Source organism: Phalaenopsis equestris, unplaced genomic scaffold, assembly GCF_001263595.1.
Source record: "Phalaenopsis equestris unplaced genomic scaffold, ASM126359v1 Scaffold000761, whole genome shotgun sequence".
NCBI lineage: Eukaryota > Viridiplantae > Streptophyta > Magnoliopsida > Asparagales > Orchidaceae > Phalaenopsis > Phalaenopsis equestris.
This window is the reverse complement of record NW_018165201.1, coordinates 5,266,932-5,286,314: the sequence shown is the minus strand read 5'-3', so window position 1 is coordinate 5,286,314 and position 19,383 is coordinate 5,266,932. Positions and strand designations below refer to the sequence as shown.

The 19,383-nt window shown below is 33.3% G+C and overlaps 1 protein-coding gene across 3 annotated transcripts; it reads right to left on the bottom strand.

The window, feature by feature from the left end:
- Positions 1-3,509: 3,509 nt before the first annotated feature.
- LOC110030915 (nodulation receptor kinase-like) lies at positions 3,510-17,480 on the bottom strand. 3 transcript variants are annotated; one of them, XM_020733902.1, is made up of 14 exons: positions 17,208-17,480; positions 14,522-15,044; positions 13,687-14,171; positions 12,509-12,659; positions 12,127-12,198; positions 11,965-12,036; positions 11,695-11,769; positions 11,448-11,602; positions 10,890-11,119; positions 10,200-10,326; positions 10,055-10,123; positions 9,091-9,280; positions 4,536-4,668; positions 3,510-3,919 (listed from the first exon to the last, which is right to left on the bottom strand). In XM_020733902.1, the coding sequence occupies exons 1-14, from the start codon at positions 17,272-17,274 to the stop codon at positions 3,584-3,586; spliced, it is 2,685 nt and encodes an 894-aa protein (XP_020589561.1). In that variant the 5' UTR covers positions 17,275-17,480; the 3' UTR covers positions 3,510-3,583. The 3 variants fall into 3 exon arrangements, with proteins under 3 accessions (XP_020589561.1, XP_020589562.1, XP_020589563.1); XM_020733903.1 differs by having other exon boundaries at positions 3,511-3,919; positions 14,870-15,044; XM_020733904.1 differs by lacking the exon at positions 3,510-3,919 and having other exon boundaries at positions 4,592-4,668; positions 9,081-9,280.
- Positions 17,481-19,383: the final 1,903 nt, after the last annotated feature.

The window sequence follows — 19,383 nt, the reverse complement described above, 5'->3', positions numbered from 1 at the left end:
AATATCTTTTAGGAGCATGCTCAATAGTCATGAAAGCTGCGCCAGTTAATATCAGATTGTAACCATTCTTCTTCCTAGCATAAGTCTCATCTCTGTGTCAAAGGGCTTCCATCAAGTATATCTTCATCGAGTTCAGGAACAGCCCCACTACACATAAGGCCATCGTCCTTCAGCTGATTGTTCAGAGAATTATGTCACTCTACCCGGATTCAAGATAAAAAGTTACGTACGGTCTTTAATCATGTTTTTAAATTAAAAAATAAAAATAAAAAATTAGGCCCAGTGAAATACACTTTTGAGTAGGGATGATCTACATACGGTGAACGCAGAGAAAAATTTTCCGAATTTATATGGGTGCAGCAGAGCTGGTCTAGATTAATGAGCATTGTACAATATTTATAGGTACATAATAGCATATGAAAACGAAAGTTTATTAACACCATATAAATGCTTGAAATAAATAAGAAATTAGTGAAAAGAGATATAAATGAAATAATATATAATACAATAAAAGAGAATAAAAATAGAATAATATTAAATACAATAAAAGGTATTTATGACATTCCTGTAATACTTTAATGGGTTGCTTACTAAGAAGTAAATCATGACATATCACAATGAGGTTAGTTGACTGATGATCTGTAAACCTTGCTCCTTCCTCCTTTATTTATATTTATTTATATAAAGAAATATTAAATATCAAGATAAAAATAGTTGTTTTTTAAATTTAAAAACTCAAAAGATACTCTCAAATCTTCCTCAACTGATATTTAATATTTTACACAAAAATAAATATCACAAAATTTTTATAAATTTATATGTTAGTTAACTCTTTATATTTATTTATATAGTACTTCGATAATATTCCAAATGAAGAACCTCTCAAAATAAAAAAATTTAGGTTTTTTTTTCCTACTTTTTTTTTTAAGGATTATAACTAATGTGTGCTAGAAAATTCGCAACAGTAGAGTAGTATGTTATCATCTTAATGTGGTACGAAGATTTAACATACACTCAGAAAAGAGAAAACAACTAATAATAATACCATAACTTTTTACGTGGTAAATCCGGAAAGAAAAAAACCATGAAGTCTGCCTCAGCTTAAGAGTTTTATTATAAAAAGATGATTACAATTGCAACTATTTACCCACAAACGGAAAAATATTACTAGATTTTCCAAGTTATATAGTTGATGTGATGATGAATTTGTTTCTAAGAACGGGAAAAGACTGATGGCGATTGGCAGCATTCGGTCAGTAGTGATCGGTAGTGCTCGACGACAGTCAGCGGTGGTCGACAGAGATTAGCGATGATCGATGGCCGGTAGTGGTCAACGGAGGTCAGTGTTGGTCGAAGGTGGTCAACAATAAACTACAGAGAACGACAAAAGTCGATGACCGTCGACGGTGACAGAGGTCAATGGTGGTCGACGGTGATTGGTGGTGGTGGTGCTAGAATTCAGCTTATTATCAAAGTTTTAAGCTTTTCCTCATATCTCAAACTCTTTGTCCCCTTATGAGAAAGGTGAGACTCTATTTGTAAAATTTGATGTGCAATTAATGTAGGAATATGAACCACTTTGATCAGACGGTTCAGAGAGCTTCCTTTGATTATACAACGTTTGATAGACATTTGAGTGCCTTAATGATGTTAGAATTGTGCGATCTCGGGTTCGTTCAATCAGATTATAAGCTCATCAAATTTGGCTTCCGTTTGAACTTCCAAAAATGACCAAAAAAATTCCAAAAGTTATTTAATAGCTTGATCGGGGCTTGATTTGACTTGGATTGGGCCTATTTTGGTATCATTGGGTTCGCCTCGTCAAGCTGGTCATATGACTATAAGTCTGCTAAAATTGAAACATTATATGACTTTTAATCAAAATTTGAATATTTTTTACTCAGAAGATTATCTCGAACTCCATAACGTATAATAGAATTATGTTGATGGCATATCTGATCATTTTATTATATAGATAAGCTAACAGGGGAATTCAAAAAATTTCTTTATAGGTATAATTCAACTACTTTAATAAAATCTTGACATATAAATGACCATCTTTTAGCAAGGACAAATTTATTCATTTTTGTAACGAAGAAGCACAGTTGCTATTTGACAAACAAATGGCTAAAAAAATTATTAAATACACATTTAAGTAACTGCTTATTTAATGTTTTATTAATATCATTTTATTAATTTATTTATATTTTACGCACTTTCAAACTTATATATATTTTAACAAAAAAATACGATCGCCCTAATAACAAATACTTAGATATACATATCAAGCATTTTTTTTATTATTATTTAAACCTCACCTAAATAATTTAAAATAATTCTTAAGCGAACTATACCAATTTTAATTAAAAAATTATAAAATTAATCTTTTTTAAATTATCAATAAAGTAAATATCATAAAAAAAGTACGGTGATACGAACAGAGCACTTGCCGTGCGTGATATACTTCTCGTGGTTAAGACTAGAAAAAACTAAAAAAAAAGTTGAATTGTGGAAGTTCACATTGAAGTCTAAAGGCTTTCATTCGAGTAGAACTAAAATTGAATACATTGAATGTGATTTTAGTAGTAGTAACTCTAGTAATAGGGTTTTAGCCATGGATGAACGCTTTAAATATCTCGGGTATTTTGTTCAAAGTGATGGTGATATAGATGAGGATGTTATTAGTAGAATTCAAGTTGGTTGGTTGAATTGGAGGAATGTTTCAGTCCTATTGAGCGAGAGAAAAGTACCGCTTAAAATGAAAAGAAAATTTTATAAGATGGTTGTGAGACCTGCAATGCTCATGGCTCCATGACACTGAATGTTGGCCTATAAAAGAGAAGCATAAAATTTAGTTAAGAGTTGCCAATGTGAGAATGCTTAGGTAGATGATTGGCTTTACACTTAAAGACAAAATGCAAAATGAATATATCCATGATAGGTTTAGTGTAGCTCCAGTGACAAACAAAATTAGAGAGTTTTTTTAGATGGTTTGGTGACATTAAACATCGACCATCTGATGATCCGATTAGGAGAGTAGATGTTTTAGATTCTACTTATATTAAATGAAAATATGACACTCAATAGGCCTCAATGAAAAAAAAAAAAAGGATTCATGTAGTCGACCCAACTTAGTGGGATAATAACTTCTTCTTGTTGTTCATTTTATTTGTTGTTATTGTATAATAATAATAATAATAATAATAATAATAATAATAATAATAATAATAAAATGCTTAAGAATTAAAGAAAAGTAGCTGTACATATTTTTTCGCTATGAAGAATAAGGTTGATTCCACCTTCTGCCCTCCACCATCGGAAAATGAATCATAATTGATGCGACATAATCATCATAAATATCCAAAATTGTCCATATAAATATAAAAAATGCATGATCTTAATAGAGAAAAATTGGGTCAGAAAAACCCGACCCAAATTTGATCATCATGACTTTATAATCATTAAATTTACTTTCAAGATAAATTCAATATATGATTAATCAATCAAAATATATCTCAAATTCATCTCAAAGAAATCTAATAATTATAATATCATTACAATTTGTTTTGAATTCAATATAAACTCATCTGGGCTGGGGAGCAATAATCTGGCAAAATGCAGACGGCTCTGAGGAAGCTATAGCTAATGCAGGTATCTTCCGGTCGATCGAATATTGGAAACGGTTAGAGCCGCCAAAGCTTTCAATGGATCTCATGTACTCCGACGCATTATTCTCGATGATGAGGGCATCCTCGAGTTCACGAACAATGTCAACTATGTTAGGTCGGTAAGCAGAGAAAGGTTCGATGCATGCCAATGCGGCCTCGACGATGCGCCACATTGCCTCTGCATGATAGCTACCCTTAATCTTTGGGTCCACAATCTCATCAATCCTTTGTTCCCTAATGTATGGCTTAGCCTACATTTGTATGCATAAAGATATGTAGAAGTAATTAGCTTGTGCGAAATGAACAATAAGACGGCAATTATAAAGTATAAAAAGAGCTTGTTTAGTGTAAGAGCGAGATATGAAGCGTAGTTGATGAAGAAAAACTTATTTCAGTGTTTTCAGAGAAGCTGTTTCCATGATTAGAACTTAGGATTGCTAGAAAATAATAAACGCGACCAAACCATCTGATCTGAACTTATCCTATAGGATTTGTTGTATATTACTCATAATACACATGTCCAGATGAAATCGCTCTCTCTCTCTCTCTCTCTCTCTCTCTCTCTCTCTCTCTCTACATTGGAAGATATAGATACATGCCATTTAATTTCAATGTATTTACACATCTAAATCAATTTTTACACACATGCCAGCTTATAAAGTTATATATGCGTGGACAACGATGTAGTTCACTTTATAAGAGTTAAAATGATAGCATGCTTGATATAATAAAGAAATTTTTAGGTGGTATAAATGTAAAAAATAAAGTTTAGGTAAAATAAGTAGAGTTTACTACTAGAAAAGCTAATGAGCAGATACAGCTAACTATGTGCATCATGGTGAGAGAAAAAAAAGTTCTTAATCATACCCATTCAACTAAGCTCCATTCGCTGCGGGGCCTTTGTAAATTTAGCGGCTCTCTCCCGGTGACAATTTCTAGAAGAACCACTCCAAAGCTAAACACATCACTTTTTGTTGATAGTTGTTGGGTCGAATAATATCTGGAGATGAAGAAAGCAAATCCTTCAGTTTTTCTTTTGATGTTTATTTAAAAACATGTTCTATAAAATACAAAAATATGTGCGCCAGAAAATTGAAATCTCAACTTAAAAGTTATGCCATAGTCCAACAGGCATAGCGATAAAACTTATTTAAGAATTTAGACGATTGTCCAAAGAAGAAAAAATATTCAACACCTCCCACTTGGAAGCTCGTATATCTGAGTTTTTCAAATTTGTGGCACAGCTGAAAGAATGCAAATTCCATGAATCATTGTTAGCCCAATCTCAACTACTTGAGGTAAGCATTATGAATCATCATCTTCCAACATTCCGCTCTTCCATCATTCATAAGGCGCATGATGCAAGATGCCTCGTAGTTATGATTTTTAAATGTAAATAATATTACGCATAATGTGCTTTCATGCAAAAGAGAATTGAGAATTCACAGATTATAAGTTATCACACAAACAAAAACTTATTTTCCTCAAATGATAACAAAAAAATTAAATTCAAGAAGCTTAATTGATAATAAAGTAATCTTAAATTCTTGAAAAAAAAACGCAGGCGAGAGAAGAAACTTCCCCTCTGTTCGAGAAGTCTTCTGTTTGCAGCGCAGGAAACCCCTCTGCTCTCATCATCTCACGATACACTCGCGCCGGGAGTTAGTCGGGAAAGTAGTAATGGGATTGCAACACACAAAGAACCGAAACCTACCTATCTCCTGCCGATAACTCCTCGCCTGCCCTACTCATAGCAGGGAAGCAACGATGGAATCACTCAGGCTGGCCGGGAAAGGCAACGGCGGCCCGAAACTCCCATCGCTCTTCTCCTTCCGCACCGTTCCTATCCGAAACCATGGAGGAAGATGGAGAAAGCCTGCCTAAGTTCTGCTGCGCCTCTTCCCTGTCGCACCGTAGCCTTCTCGCTTGTATTCCTCCCAGTTCGAAGGCAGCTAAGCCTTGTTCGTTCATCTTTTTCAATCCGCACACACACACACACCTGTTTTTGTTGTTCGAATCAAAGCGACGATGTGAATTCCCCTTCTCTTCGCACACAGAAACTCTTTCTTTTCCTTTAAAAAATGCAAGGATTCCAAATTCTCCACTCTTCTGCGATCTGTTCCAGGAGAAATTATTGCATCAGTGTGTCCAGTAACAGTAGGGCCACGTTGCCACGTGGCAATTTGGGCCGGGTTGTCAACACAATCAGATGTCCTGTTCGGGAGGGAATGTATATATCAGCAGGCCCACGTACATTAGCGCATTAATTGGTCATGTGATTAAAATCGATTCTTTCTCTATAAGACAACAAATGAAATCTATTTTGAGTTCTGTTTCATTTTAGCTTCAATAATGACCAGTATAAATCAGAAGAAATGGTTGAGCGCAATCAAAGATTAGCATGGGAAAATTTGTGAGAATCATTGGCATTCGCTACCGACTGCCCTCTAGACAGTCCGGCAGTGGCAGTAACGCTCGTAACGAGGGAGACGCCGGTGTATTCAAAATCTTCTGGGAGCGGGTGTCGCAAGTGCTGAACGGGATATTCAACGGTGCGGGTGACAGAACGAAAGAAGATAATTAATACATTAAGTTCTTATTGTGTTGCTGTATTTTGAATGTGAATCCTCAGTGGGGTTGTTCTTGTCTGATTGTTTCCAAGTAGGTGTCAAATTTAGTTGTTAAGGCTTGCAATGTTCAGTTATTGTATCTATGAATCCATTAAGTGTTTAGTATTGTATTTTTTTTGTCGCTTTAAGTTAGGGGTGAACGTAGTTCATGTGAAGGGTTTTTATGGTTTAACAGCTAAATTTGACAGCTACTTGAAAAATTTTATAATTATAAATATAAAAATCATACTTTTTGTGTTAGATATGTAAATAAATAGGATTTGTGTGGTATCTATGCAAATGCAAATTTCTTTTATTAGAAGATACTATAATTATTGAAAAGTTTGCGGTCTTTCTCACTAGCAAGGCAATTCTTTTTGTTTTCAACATATAATTGAATTGAAAGGGTTTAGAGATGATTTTTAACTGTAAATAATATTTGTGAAATCCCTTCAAGATGCACCCTTTGAAGTTATTTGATTTAATACATGCTATAAATCATGTAAAATGTCTTAAGATATTAAATGTTACAACTAAAATAGCTCAAGAACATAAATTTACATATAAATTTAAACGTTTTCATGTGCTCCAACCAGTACATTGAATAATCAAATATTAAGTTTGAGAATGATGCGCAAGCTAATTGGGTCACCTCGTTTACAAGACAGAATTGTAATTCCTATTCAACAAATCTGAGCCTCCTCATAAATAATAGAGTTGACGAGTCTAGTAATCCTTAATAAATTTCCAAATCCTAAAAATAAAAATTTACAAGTCCAATCTTTCAGTGTGATCATTCTCCTTGTAAGGACAGGGGTCGACAGGACTTATACCCTAAAAAAGATTAAATTAACTTTCTCATTTAATATAAATATTTTAAATGTTTAAATTCCTAATAATGGTCATGTTGATTGAAGATTTCAACCGGAGAGGTCAATCTCTTAAATCGAGATTTTTAAAATAATCAACCAAAACTCAATTTAAAATTCAATCACTAAAAGCTAAAAGTAAATTTCATCCACCCTCCGTAACATTTTGTCGAGAATGAAAAACTTCTAATTGACTTCAGTTCAGAAAGAGCAAATGTCATATCAAATGTACAAATATATTCACAATCAAATTAATTGTATGTCAAAAGGACGTGGCCCGAGTCTTCTATCCGTATGGTTATGCTGTCAAATAGCACTACAAAATAGTGATGACGGAACCATGAGATTTTGATCATGTTTTCTCTTCATTCTCCCACTATCTACTTTAAGCTCCAAGTGATCAAATTTGCAACTAAATCCTAAGCCTCTTATTATTGTATGTTAAATACTTGATTTTTAATGACCAGTCTTAATCAAAAGTGTTCTCCAGCTATCAAAAGGGGTATATTGACTACAAGGGCTTGTACCTATGGGAAACCTCGAACCCCAAATAAAAAAAAGTCCTCACTAAATAAGGACAAAATTTTTTAATAGTGACTTATCTACAATTAAATCTGCTTCTGAAAATTCAACCCTTCAAAGCTCTCAACAAAACAAAATGTGTTCCTGGGGAGCGGCCATGAATTTTCGGAGTGCACATAAATATCTGAAGAATTTTAACAAGAATTCAGAAACAGATTAAATCATAGAGCAAATCAGACATCAATTTTTAACCAAAATAAAGAGTGCCAAACTATCCAATAACAAATTCTACAGAAGAAATAGATAACGGAAGAAATAATCGAAGTAAAAAAAAGTTAGTGGATAAGATTGATACAAGATTAATCCTAATTAAGGTTTAAATTAATCATCAATTTAATTTAAATCCTAAAACAATCAAAACAGATAAACCAAGTGTCAAGTCCGACACAGTTCTGTGTCGTTTAATTTAGCCACAAGTCCAAACTTTTTGAAAATTTCCAAATCAGCCACAAACCACATGCCCCACCAACACCTCCACGGCTCAATTATAGCATGACCAAAAAACACCTAAAAACCAAGATAATTCCATACTCTATTTTATGAACTTCATGAATCTGAAATACTGCTACAGAAAATCCTAAATTCTATTTTGTGAACTTCATGAAATGCATCCTAAATTCTATTTTTGCGAGCTTAATCAAATGCATCCTTCTAGTTTAATTAAAAAAATCTTAATCCAAAACTGCCCTCTGCATAAATTGGCCTTGCTTGTTTCATACAACAGGTTATTGATGGAGATTTGAATTAAAAAACAACATATAAATAATAAGCATTTATAAAAAAAAACATGCATTTAGAAAAACATGCACAAATTTTCAACATCATCCGTAGTTTTAGCCTACCTGTTGTGATTTAGTTTTTTTAATCCATTTTTCCATCAATTTCTATTTAGAGAGTGGAGCAAAAACAAAGGAAAAAACAAGGCGAATTTCAAGGAGACCAACCATACAGTGGAAAAACTCATCTATCCCAGAAGTACGCCTGCACAACAGCCTTCAAGCAAGAGAAATGCAAAGAAGGAAGATTTACATAAATACCACTTAATTTCTATGTATTTACATGTTTTACATATACAACCTCGCCTATGCATGAAAAGTGTAGTTTACATTGAATAAAATAATGGTATTTTTTATGAGTTATGAGATGTGAAATATTTGAGTGGTATAAATGTGAAAAATATAGGTGTTAGATATGTAAAAACATTGGAATTGTTAGTATAAATGTAAATGCCCCTACAAAGAAATATAAAAGAACTGAAACCCTGCTGCTCAATAAGCAAATAATACAACAAGAAAAAACAACACATGTAACAAAGATGAATCTAAGCATATTAACAGCACAAATATGAATACCTAAACTTACTCAGGATCAAGGTAACCGGCTGTTCCTCTGACTTCCAAAGAAGCGCCACTATCCCCCTCTTGTGGTGCATATTTAGAAAAACCAAAGTCCGCCACCTTACCACACATACTATGATCCAGAAGAATATTGCTGGACTTCACATCACGATGAATTATGCATCGTCCAGGAAAGGTATGCAAATATTGTAAACCTGAATAAAACATACCAAAGAGGATAAATATGATCTTGTCATTGAGTTGCACCAAAGTGCTATGTATGCAAATATGAAAGTTTAGGTGTGAGATATGTAAATACATAAGAATTGTGTGCTAGGTATGTGAATTTCCCTTTTATTTTTTGTCATCATCATCATCACCATCATTTTACATAATTACAAATTACAAAAATTAGAACCCAACTGATGAGTTGCCATTTATATACAATTTAATCAGTAAATGCCAAGCTCAATAAGAACTTTGGTGCCCCATGTAATGAAAAACTAGGAAGCATATAAGAAGAATATTCAACACCTACAATCCCTTATATAGCTGAAATAGTTTGCTCAGAACTTTCATTTATGATATAGGTATCATTAAAATGGTTGCACACTTTCCCTAGAGAATCCAGTATAAATAGCATAAATTGCATAAAGCATATGCTAAAAGCCTCTTCAAAACATGCTAAATCGCTGCTAATGAAAACTGAACAACTAAGAGAAAAAGAAGAAATGAAAATTAGTAATTACCTTATTTATTTCAAGATTTTTTTTAAGTTCACAATTTCAACTTGTTTGAAAGCTAAGATAATTGTGATCAGCAAACATCGCTTCAATGAATCCTCATGCAAAAAAAGGATCTAATTAGTCCATTCCTTTGAATGACTAGTGGATGTTACGAGAAGCACTGAATTGTTCATACTGTCTTTAAGAAACTAATAATAAAATGAGGAAATTATTCTGGAAATAAGAGAATAGAACTTTTCTTGCCTCTAGCAGCACCGAGCGCAATAGAAAGTCGTGTTGGCCAGTCTAGAACTTTTCTTTTTGATGCCTCCCCTGAGGATTCATTAAAATTAATAGACAGAAGAAAATGAATGATTAACCGAAACCTATTTGATACAAAGCTGAATACCATATAGCCGTTCTTGTAAAGAACCGTTGGACATGAAAGGGTATACTAGAATTTGCTGATCACTTTCACAGCAGTAACCGAGGAGTGGAACCAAGTTCTCATGCCAAAGTTTCGAAAGGAAGTTTACCTAGAAAAAAAAAAGGTTATTTGTTAGAAAAAAACTAAATTTTATATTTAATTTCAAGAACAAGTCACAATGACTGTCGTGGAAAAAAAAAAGAGGGTGAAATAAATTAAAGTGGCAGTAGCATCGAACTAAGCTAAACTTATGTGATATCTCTAACGTAGATAATCTATGTGCAAAGATAATGAAAAGTATCATTCTGATTATTTCTGCTTTACCAAATAAGAAGATGATAAATTGTCCCGATCATAGTACAATACAAGGTCCTCTTGAGGTTTGAAAAAATGATGAAAGCATGCCGTTACAAACATGGAATCAAACTCCCGGTTTCTAGGAAAATATAGGCTATAAACAAAATAATAAGCCGTACACAGAAAATAAACTGAAACTAAAAAGTAAAATAATAATAATAAAAATAATAATGCATTTACAACTAGCTTGATTCATAAACGCTCAAGCAAGACCATTCAATTAATGAATAAACAAACTTTCATGCTAAAACTACAAACTGAAATACCATTCAAAAACTAGGCTCAATGAGCAAAATGAAATCTTAAATTTTTTACCTCATTATCAAACTCACGTGTCCCCTGCACTGATGTGGTTGACCGCACCTTCACCGCAACTTCTTGACCAAGTGAAAGTGTACCACGATAAACTGTCCCAAACCCACCTTCACCTATTAAAGTTTGGTAACCACAGGTTGCTTTTTTAATGTACTCAAGAGAGAAAGTCTTCACTTCAGATCCAGGTTTATTGAGAGTGTATTGGATGCTGGGGTCTGCGAACCCCAAAGCTGCATATTTGAGTCAAAACTCAATCTAATGAACATACATTTTTTTATCAGAAAAAAAGCACAAACATAATGTTTAATAAATGCACATCTCCATGAATGCAAATGCCCCTAAAGAAAAATAGTAAACAGGGTTCCTAGATCTAAATATCACTTGGTTAATAAATGCACATCTCCATGTAGCAATTATGTGTTCTCTGAGAAAGATAAATTAAAGCAAATAATGATGAAAAAATAAGAAAGATACTGTCCAAATAACTTTTTTGTTCCAACAATAAACAATCTCCAACTACGGGGCAAAGTAAGCTTTTAAAGAATATAGAAGCCATACTCTTAGTAACTGGGTAACCCCTTTTCAAGGTTCGACGAGGACGCTTGTAAAAGCAGCTAAAAATAATTCCCAGTGTTGCTGCAAAAGATGCACCAGCGACAGTGCCCATGACATGAATATTACTTTTTTGAGGAGTTGAAGCAATACACCCAGAGCTGCAAGCAAAAAATAAAAAATAATGATAAATAAAAGGTACAGATGGTTTCCCACCAATGCTTAAAGATAAGAAAACTCCTCGGTAGCTTACAAGAGAGTAACATTTTTTCTACTTGACAAGCTGGATGGAATCTGGCTGCTTAGCTGTGGGTTGCATTCAATGGATCTAGAAAAAGAGCACAAGTACATGTTAAAATTGAAAAATACAATTAAAATTTCTTGACAATGGTCATTATAAAATGTCATTTATTAAGAAATCTATCAAATTTGATGAGAGATATTTGGAAGGAATGAAAAAAAAAAAGCAAAAGGGTAGTAAATCAAGTTGTAACGTCTGATAAGATAAAAGTTACTAGCATACAGTTTTGACAAATTAGGAAGAGAAGCCAAGGAATCCGGAATAGACCCAGAAAAATTATTATACCGCAGATCCCTGCACATAAAAAGTGAAGGAGAACCTTAAGTTGATGGCATAAATTTCATAAAGAATAAATAAATAATTGTGCATAAAATTAAAACATACAATTCGGTAAGTTCTATAAGATCTCCAATTACTGCAGGAACTTCTCCTTGGAGGTTCATTGATGAAAGATTTCTGAGTAAATTATGTAAAAGTTGTGCCCTTTAGCATTTAGCTATGTACGAGATAACAAAAATGAAAAGTGTCGAAATTATAAAAATCTTTCACAGAAAAAACTAATTATAAGAAAATGGTAAGGTGAGATAACAAAAAAATAATATTAAATAATATGTAAATAATAATAAAAGGGCATGGAAGCATGGTGAGGCCCTGTAGACCAGGAAGGCACCACAGATACCAATTGAATTCAACAAGTCTGTTATTGTTAGAGAAAAGACTAGCCTGCTAGTTTCTCATTGTTTTCTCATCGTCAAGACAAACTTACATCTTTGTAATGGCAGAAGAACCATTCTTCTCTTCACAGGCCATGCCAAGCCAGGAAGCAGGACTACATGGGTCGCCTTGCCAACTCCTGAAGACCTCATGTTTAGAATTTTCCACCATCAGCTCATGCTTGAGTTTCATGACAGCAACCACTGGAGAATTTTTAGAAATCACATTAACCACTTAATATGAAAGAAACCAAAGGTCATTTTCCAAGATAAAAAGGATTAAGAGAGAGATTATTTCTTAGGTTGAAAAAAAAAATGCTTTGTAGGATGCACTAATCACTGCTCAAGTTTAAAAGCCCAAACTAATTCTTTCCTTGTCTATTTTGGGTAGAAAATTCTTAAGGTTGAAATTGCACTCCAAGTTTATTATACTGGCTTTTTGGTCAATACCATGCTTTAAGGATTAAAACCACTTGATTTAATACTACTTCAAATATGGGGCAAAGTCAGCTTTCGATCAATCCTTATCCTAAGTTTATAAGAATTCACTTTAGTCCTAGCTAAGCTCATTCCCAGAACCTTCTCCATTTTTACATTTATCTACAAATTCTCTTCTTCCAGGGTATTCCTTTATGTAATGAGAAGAAGCCATAAAAAATGCCCATGGGAGGAATGCAGTAGGGTTGACAAGATACTGGGAGAATTTTAAGTATATATATGAAGTCAAATCCAAACTCTCACACATCGAGCTACTATCTGCTTCAGCCAAATGGCCCCATGGTTTTGTCCCTTCAGCCAAATGGCCCCTTGATTTTATCCCCTAAGTGTAACTTCCTAGGAAATCACCCATCCTGAGAGTGCTTGCATATGAGAAGGCTTAAATTTGGAGTTTCTATCAAAACTCTTAACTGTTGCACTCCATGATGTTTAAATGTTCAGCTTCAACTTACTTAAGGGGGTCCACATATGAGTAAAGTTCTCTGAGGCAGAGCACATAAAACAGTAGAAAGCAAGTAGGCATCCTCGTGAAACATAAATTCCATTATTTTTTAAGTGCATTTTTATAAATTGAAAATATATGCAAATGAACACAAAATAATTATTGTTAGTTGAAATATATGCTTGCAGACCGGCATCAAATTATGAATAGAGTTGATCATTAATTTATGCATAATCATGGCAATAAAACTCAGGTATAATAGATTTAGAAGGCTGGGAAAGTATATTATACCATCTCTTTGAATCGTTTCAGTGTTTCTTCGGAGCACCTGATAGATCTCATAAGCACTGCAAATCGGCCCATATTTACCATTGACCTGAACTTTGACTAAAGAGATATTGAGAAAACCATTTGATTTCACCCGAAGGGTGACTACTCTGTAGTTAGAAAAATTCTCATTATCCAATATATCGAAGTTGGCTTGCTTTTTATAACCATTAACATATATATCAAAGACCCTTTGCCTAGTTTGCACATTGACATCAAGCTCGAGGAAATGAAGAACAATAAGTAAGTCATCATGGTCTGTCACAAGACTCTTCAGATTAAATATCAACCGTTCATTATCCGTGATAGCCGTCTGGAGAACTTCTAGTGGAACAGAAACATTAGATCCACGCACAGTTGTATTAGGTGATTCCAGTATCTTGCCTCTAATAAAACCTGCTTCCTCATAATCAACATGCCAAATGCGGTCTGCAAGATCCTTGGGAAACCTAATCACCAGAAGAAAAAAAAATGATTTTTTTCATTGCCTGTATTTATGGTAACATTGCATGAAAAAGTTCACAAAGGCCGTCTTCACTAAGGATTGAGCCAAAAAAGAAAGGGGGCATTTACATACATAGCACACAATTCTTATGCATATACATATCTCAAATCTAAACTTTAATATGTACACACATAATGCTCAAAGCTTCAATATCACATAAAAAATAGCAATATTTTCATGCATAAGTTTGAAACACCAAAGTGCTAGATATGTAAATACGAAGGTTTAGGTGTAGATATGTAAATACATAAGGATTGTGTCTACATATGTAAATCTTCCAAAAATAAATTGTACCGGTAATCGAGATTCTTATTTCCAAGATCGATACGAGTAACCAACTTCAGAATCATAGACGAATAGCCTTGAAGGTAAAAAGCATCGTTTAATGGCCTCAACTCTAACTTCGATATATAAGCATTACCATCCTCACTTCGAAGGCAGAAGCTTGTGTGGTAATCAGTGGCCGCATAGATACCTTCTACCTCCAAATATTCTAACGATGAATTAATTTGAGAGATTGATGTGGATCCAATTGAAAAGTTAAAGGTGTTTCCCGTTAAAAATTGGGGCAACTTGCCATTCATAAATGTAGCCCTCACTAGGTATTTCTGGCTTTTAATTACAGGAAGATAATAGCAGAACCTTTTAGAATAACTCTCATTAAAGATACGGGCAATTTTATGGCCAGAAGTTCCAGAAGCAGAAAAGTTCTCGCATCTCCCAGCACCATTAAATATATGGTCATCCGATGTCCATTTTAAGTTAGTTCCTTGATCAGTAAAATTTGATGGTGCACAACACTGAATGCTAATAAAACCTGCACACCCAATCACAGTTTAATCAACCAAAATACCATAGAAATACAAAAATTTCATATGAAACCAACTTTAGGATGCAGGTTTCAAGCTACACATGATTGCCGAGTGAGGAAATAAAATGAAAGAGAAAAGGATTGAGTTTCACCAAGTTTGCATTGAAACAGAATCGAACACATATTACCTTAACAGTTTAGTAGCATTAAACAAGTTTTTAAATAAATCAACAAAAACTATTGTGACATGAATTACCAATGAATAACACCAGTTTCATGTTAATCTCTGAAAGCCAGAAGACACAACAATAAAATATAAACTTTAGGTACTTCTACATTAACTATCTATCCTGAAGCCCGTGAAAAGGTTGACAAACAAAAAAGTCAATCATGTTTTTCAACTATTCAATTAATAAGAGAATGTTTGGTCAGCCAATGAAATGATGCAAAATGCCTTTATCATTATCATTATTAGCAAGTGATGTAGCTATAATGATAAACTACAACTAGCATAATTTATTCCGATCAGTTCAACGATCTATGCTACCATCAGTCCTTCCCAATTTATTGTTTATTCCAGTTCCTAATGTATTTAGATACAGAGCAGCAAAATTGTTGGCACCTCTCAATCATGGTTCCATTGAGGGATTCGAATATGGATAAACTAAAAAACAGAACCAACCTAGATATAATCAGATTTTTTAAATTTGAGCTGGCTCTCAAGTTCTTAAAATCTATGATCCACAAAAGCTGGCCAATTCTCATTTCCAACATAAGGGTCTATAGATCAAACATCCATACCATAGATGTATATGGATAACTATAAATACCTACAAAAATTCAAGCATAGTTATAAGTTGTGCATATCTATAACAATTATACAAGCCAATAAAATTGAGTGCTTAGTGTAAGTAGAAAGAAGATCTTAATGACAGATTTATGCTGAATAAATACATTTAATATGAAATAATTAAGAAGAGACAAAAAGTCTCTAATTTCTGTAGAAAAACTAGAGCATAAGAAACCTTACATAGCACCCAATGAGATGGAGGAGGATAAATGCCAATGAAGATGATGATGCGTTACTTATCCTTAAATATGATACCTAACTAAAAATATAGGCTCATAATTGACACCAATAACACAGTTTGAATGAACGATGAATAATTTAGTTATCAATATGTTAAATCCAAAAGTGTCCAGAAACACACCCAAGAAATAGAATGTTCTGCTAAGAAATGATTAGAGAGAGAGCACAATAGAGAACAGTAAGTAGAGTTTAGCTTTTATTCATGATATGGATCCCCTATTTATAGGCATATATCTCAGTATTACAAAAGTACATATTAGTCCTCTCATCATTAACTTTTTAGGGAGACTTTTTGGTAATTACAAAGCTATTAGCGTATAATAAGATCGAAAAACCGATTCGATCGATAATAGTTTGTCGAATGTTAGGTGTGCCTTGACTTAATTGATATCTAATCCGACTAAGAGTTTTATATTGATTGTCCTGAGTGTTGATCCCCACCTTGTGGAAAATCTTCTGGCACGTTCCGCCGATTGCTGGAACAAAACGACTCCCTTGCCAACATCCAGCTCAAGGCGGTCAACAGTTATGCCCGGTCGTAAGTATCATCTTCTTGAACCGTTCACCTATCTTGAGATTCGTGCAAACATATTTTTATATGTACACAATATCTAGGCAAAAAATGATACCGAACTAAAATTATAAAGGATATCAATCATTATAGCTAATAAGAAAACACTACATAAATCTGCATTCCAGTAGAATGTTCTGGTCAACAACCTCTTAAAACTTACTTTCCACCGATTTAACCCTAATATCAGCTAAAATTCTAAAATATCAAACAAACTATCCATCCTTAACCACCTTTCTAACTCCAAAATTACTTAAATTTCGCAAGGCCTACGAAAATGACCAGATGGATGGCAACATCCAATCCGCTGTACATAAAAGACACTCAAGTCAAACGTCCCGAACCGATCGATTCCACAATCAAAACCTCGTCAAACTCGTCAATCAACAAAGATAAACAAATCTACACACTGTATCAATTCAACAATTCACAGCACTCCAATCCGCCTCCAACGATAAAAACAAGCAAAAAAAAGGAAGAAGATGATGAAACAATCGCCGCCGATTACCTTCCTGTGCACAAACCAAATGAAGAAGGGCAAAGACTAGCGCGATCTCGATCGCGATCATGTTCATCCTATCTACAGGGTTGAAGCGGGCGGTGCCAAACCATGTTACCTCCTCTTTCTAAATGATCTCAAGGAGATTCCTAATGTTCCTTCCACCCCCATTTCGCCACCCTTCGCCGGCGAATTGAGTGGGACACTGTCCCCGCTTAACGCTGAAGTTCGCCGGCGAGGTCTTGAAGTCTACTTCGCCGAGTAGTCGTTTTGAATTGGTCAGTAGGCAGACTCTCAGACGTCGCGGTTTCCTTCCCGCACTTATAGTACCGAGTAGAGCAGTGAAGGGTTTGCAAGTTCATCCAATGAGTTTATTGATTTACAAATCTACCTCAAATTATTATTTCATAAAAAAAATGAATATTTGCAGAATGCTTTATTTTTTACAATCATTTAAATGCTTATAAATGAACATAATATTTTATCTTAAATTTAAAATCTCTTGAAACACATGAATTGTATTTTTTAAAAAAATTTCTTACAAAAATAGTTTACATTTATATTTCCGGCACCACTCCTAACTAATCAGAACAACTATCTCATAATATATTTAGAAAAAAAAAATTATATGACATCATGGGTATTTCGTCAATTAAAAAGCGATCTTGCCTAACGTTGTGTTTTTTTATTTTATTTATTTAGACTTTTTCTATAAATTAAAAATAATTGATTTATTTTATTTTATTTTATTTATTGTGTTTAGGATCACTTTAGGTTATATATATATATATAACCTAAAGTATATATAACCTAAAGTGATCCTAAACACAATAAATAAAATAAAATATAGTAGATTTTTTTTTTTTTTTTTTTTTTTTTTTTTTATTTTTTGGGCGGTCAGTGACGGTCAATACTTTTTAGTTCAATTTAAGTCGAGTCTAATCTAATTTCATGTTGTAATTGTGTATTTTTTTCATTTTTAAATACTAATTTATTTTTTTTATTTCTGATGTAATATTAATACAACAACAACAACAAAGCCTTAATCCCACTACGTGGGGTCGGCTACATGAATCCTTTTTCTCCATTGCGTCCTATTTAGTGTCATATTTTCATTTAGTTCTAGTAAATTAAGATCATTTTTAATACAATAAGCCCAAGTCTTCCTAGGTCTACCTCTGCCTTTCTTAACACAAGTCGAATTTAAAGCATCTACTCTCCTAATCGGATCATCTAATGGTCGACGTTTAATATGACCAAACCATCTAAGACGACTTTCTCTAATTTTGTCTGTCACAGGAGCTACACCAACCCTATCACGAATATATTCATTCCGCATTTTGTCTCTAAGTGTAAATCCACTCATCCACCTAATCAAATTAAAAATTAAATTGTATTAAATTTAATATATATAATAGAAATTATATATTTTTGAATTCTTTCAAGACATGTTCCATATTGTCCCCTTACTAACAGTGAGCTAAAGAGAAAAATAAAAATAGAGAGGAAGAGAGAGCCCTTCTTTCTCCTCTATTTTACATTTGACTCCTATTTATAAATGTTTATGCCTTTTTTTCATAGTACAAAATAAAGAATATATATAAGATACATAGTAAATTTCTGTCATGTCATGCATATTTATGTTGGATCGTTATATATAGTTAAACTGGACAGCTCAAGAGCTCAATATCTCGGCATCTTAACAAATAAACCAGCTTGAATGTTGATGCGGACATTGGTTTGAGATCATGTGTGGGCCAAAATCAACTAAGATTTGTTTATAATAAAACCTTTACACATGACGTTATTAAAAAATTTTGGCTATATCAATTTTTTTAAATTTAGTAACCGAAATTAATTAGTTCAACCAACTCCAAAAATGAAGCAACACTTCTACTCCAAAATATTATCTCGTGCTAACATACATACCACTCAATTCTTATGTATTTACATATTTAACATCAAAATTTTATTTTTTTACTTTAATTCCACTCCAATTATTTATATCACATCAAAAAATCAATATTTTGGTTTTAAAAAGTGAAATATATCTTTTCATAAGCATGTAAAGGTACATGTGAAAAAATAAATTATGCTAAGTACAAAAAAAAATGTAAAATAAAAATGAAAAAATAATCCCCTATTATTTATATGGGGTAGTTTCAATCCAAAAATTTATAGAAAT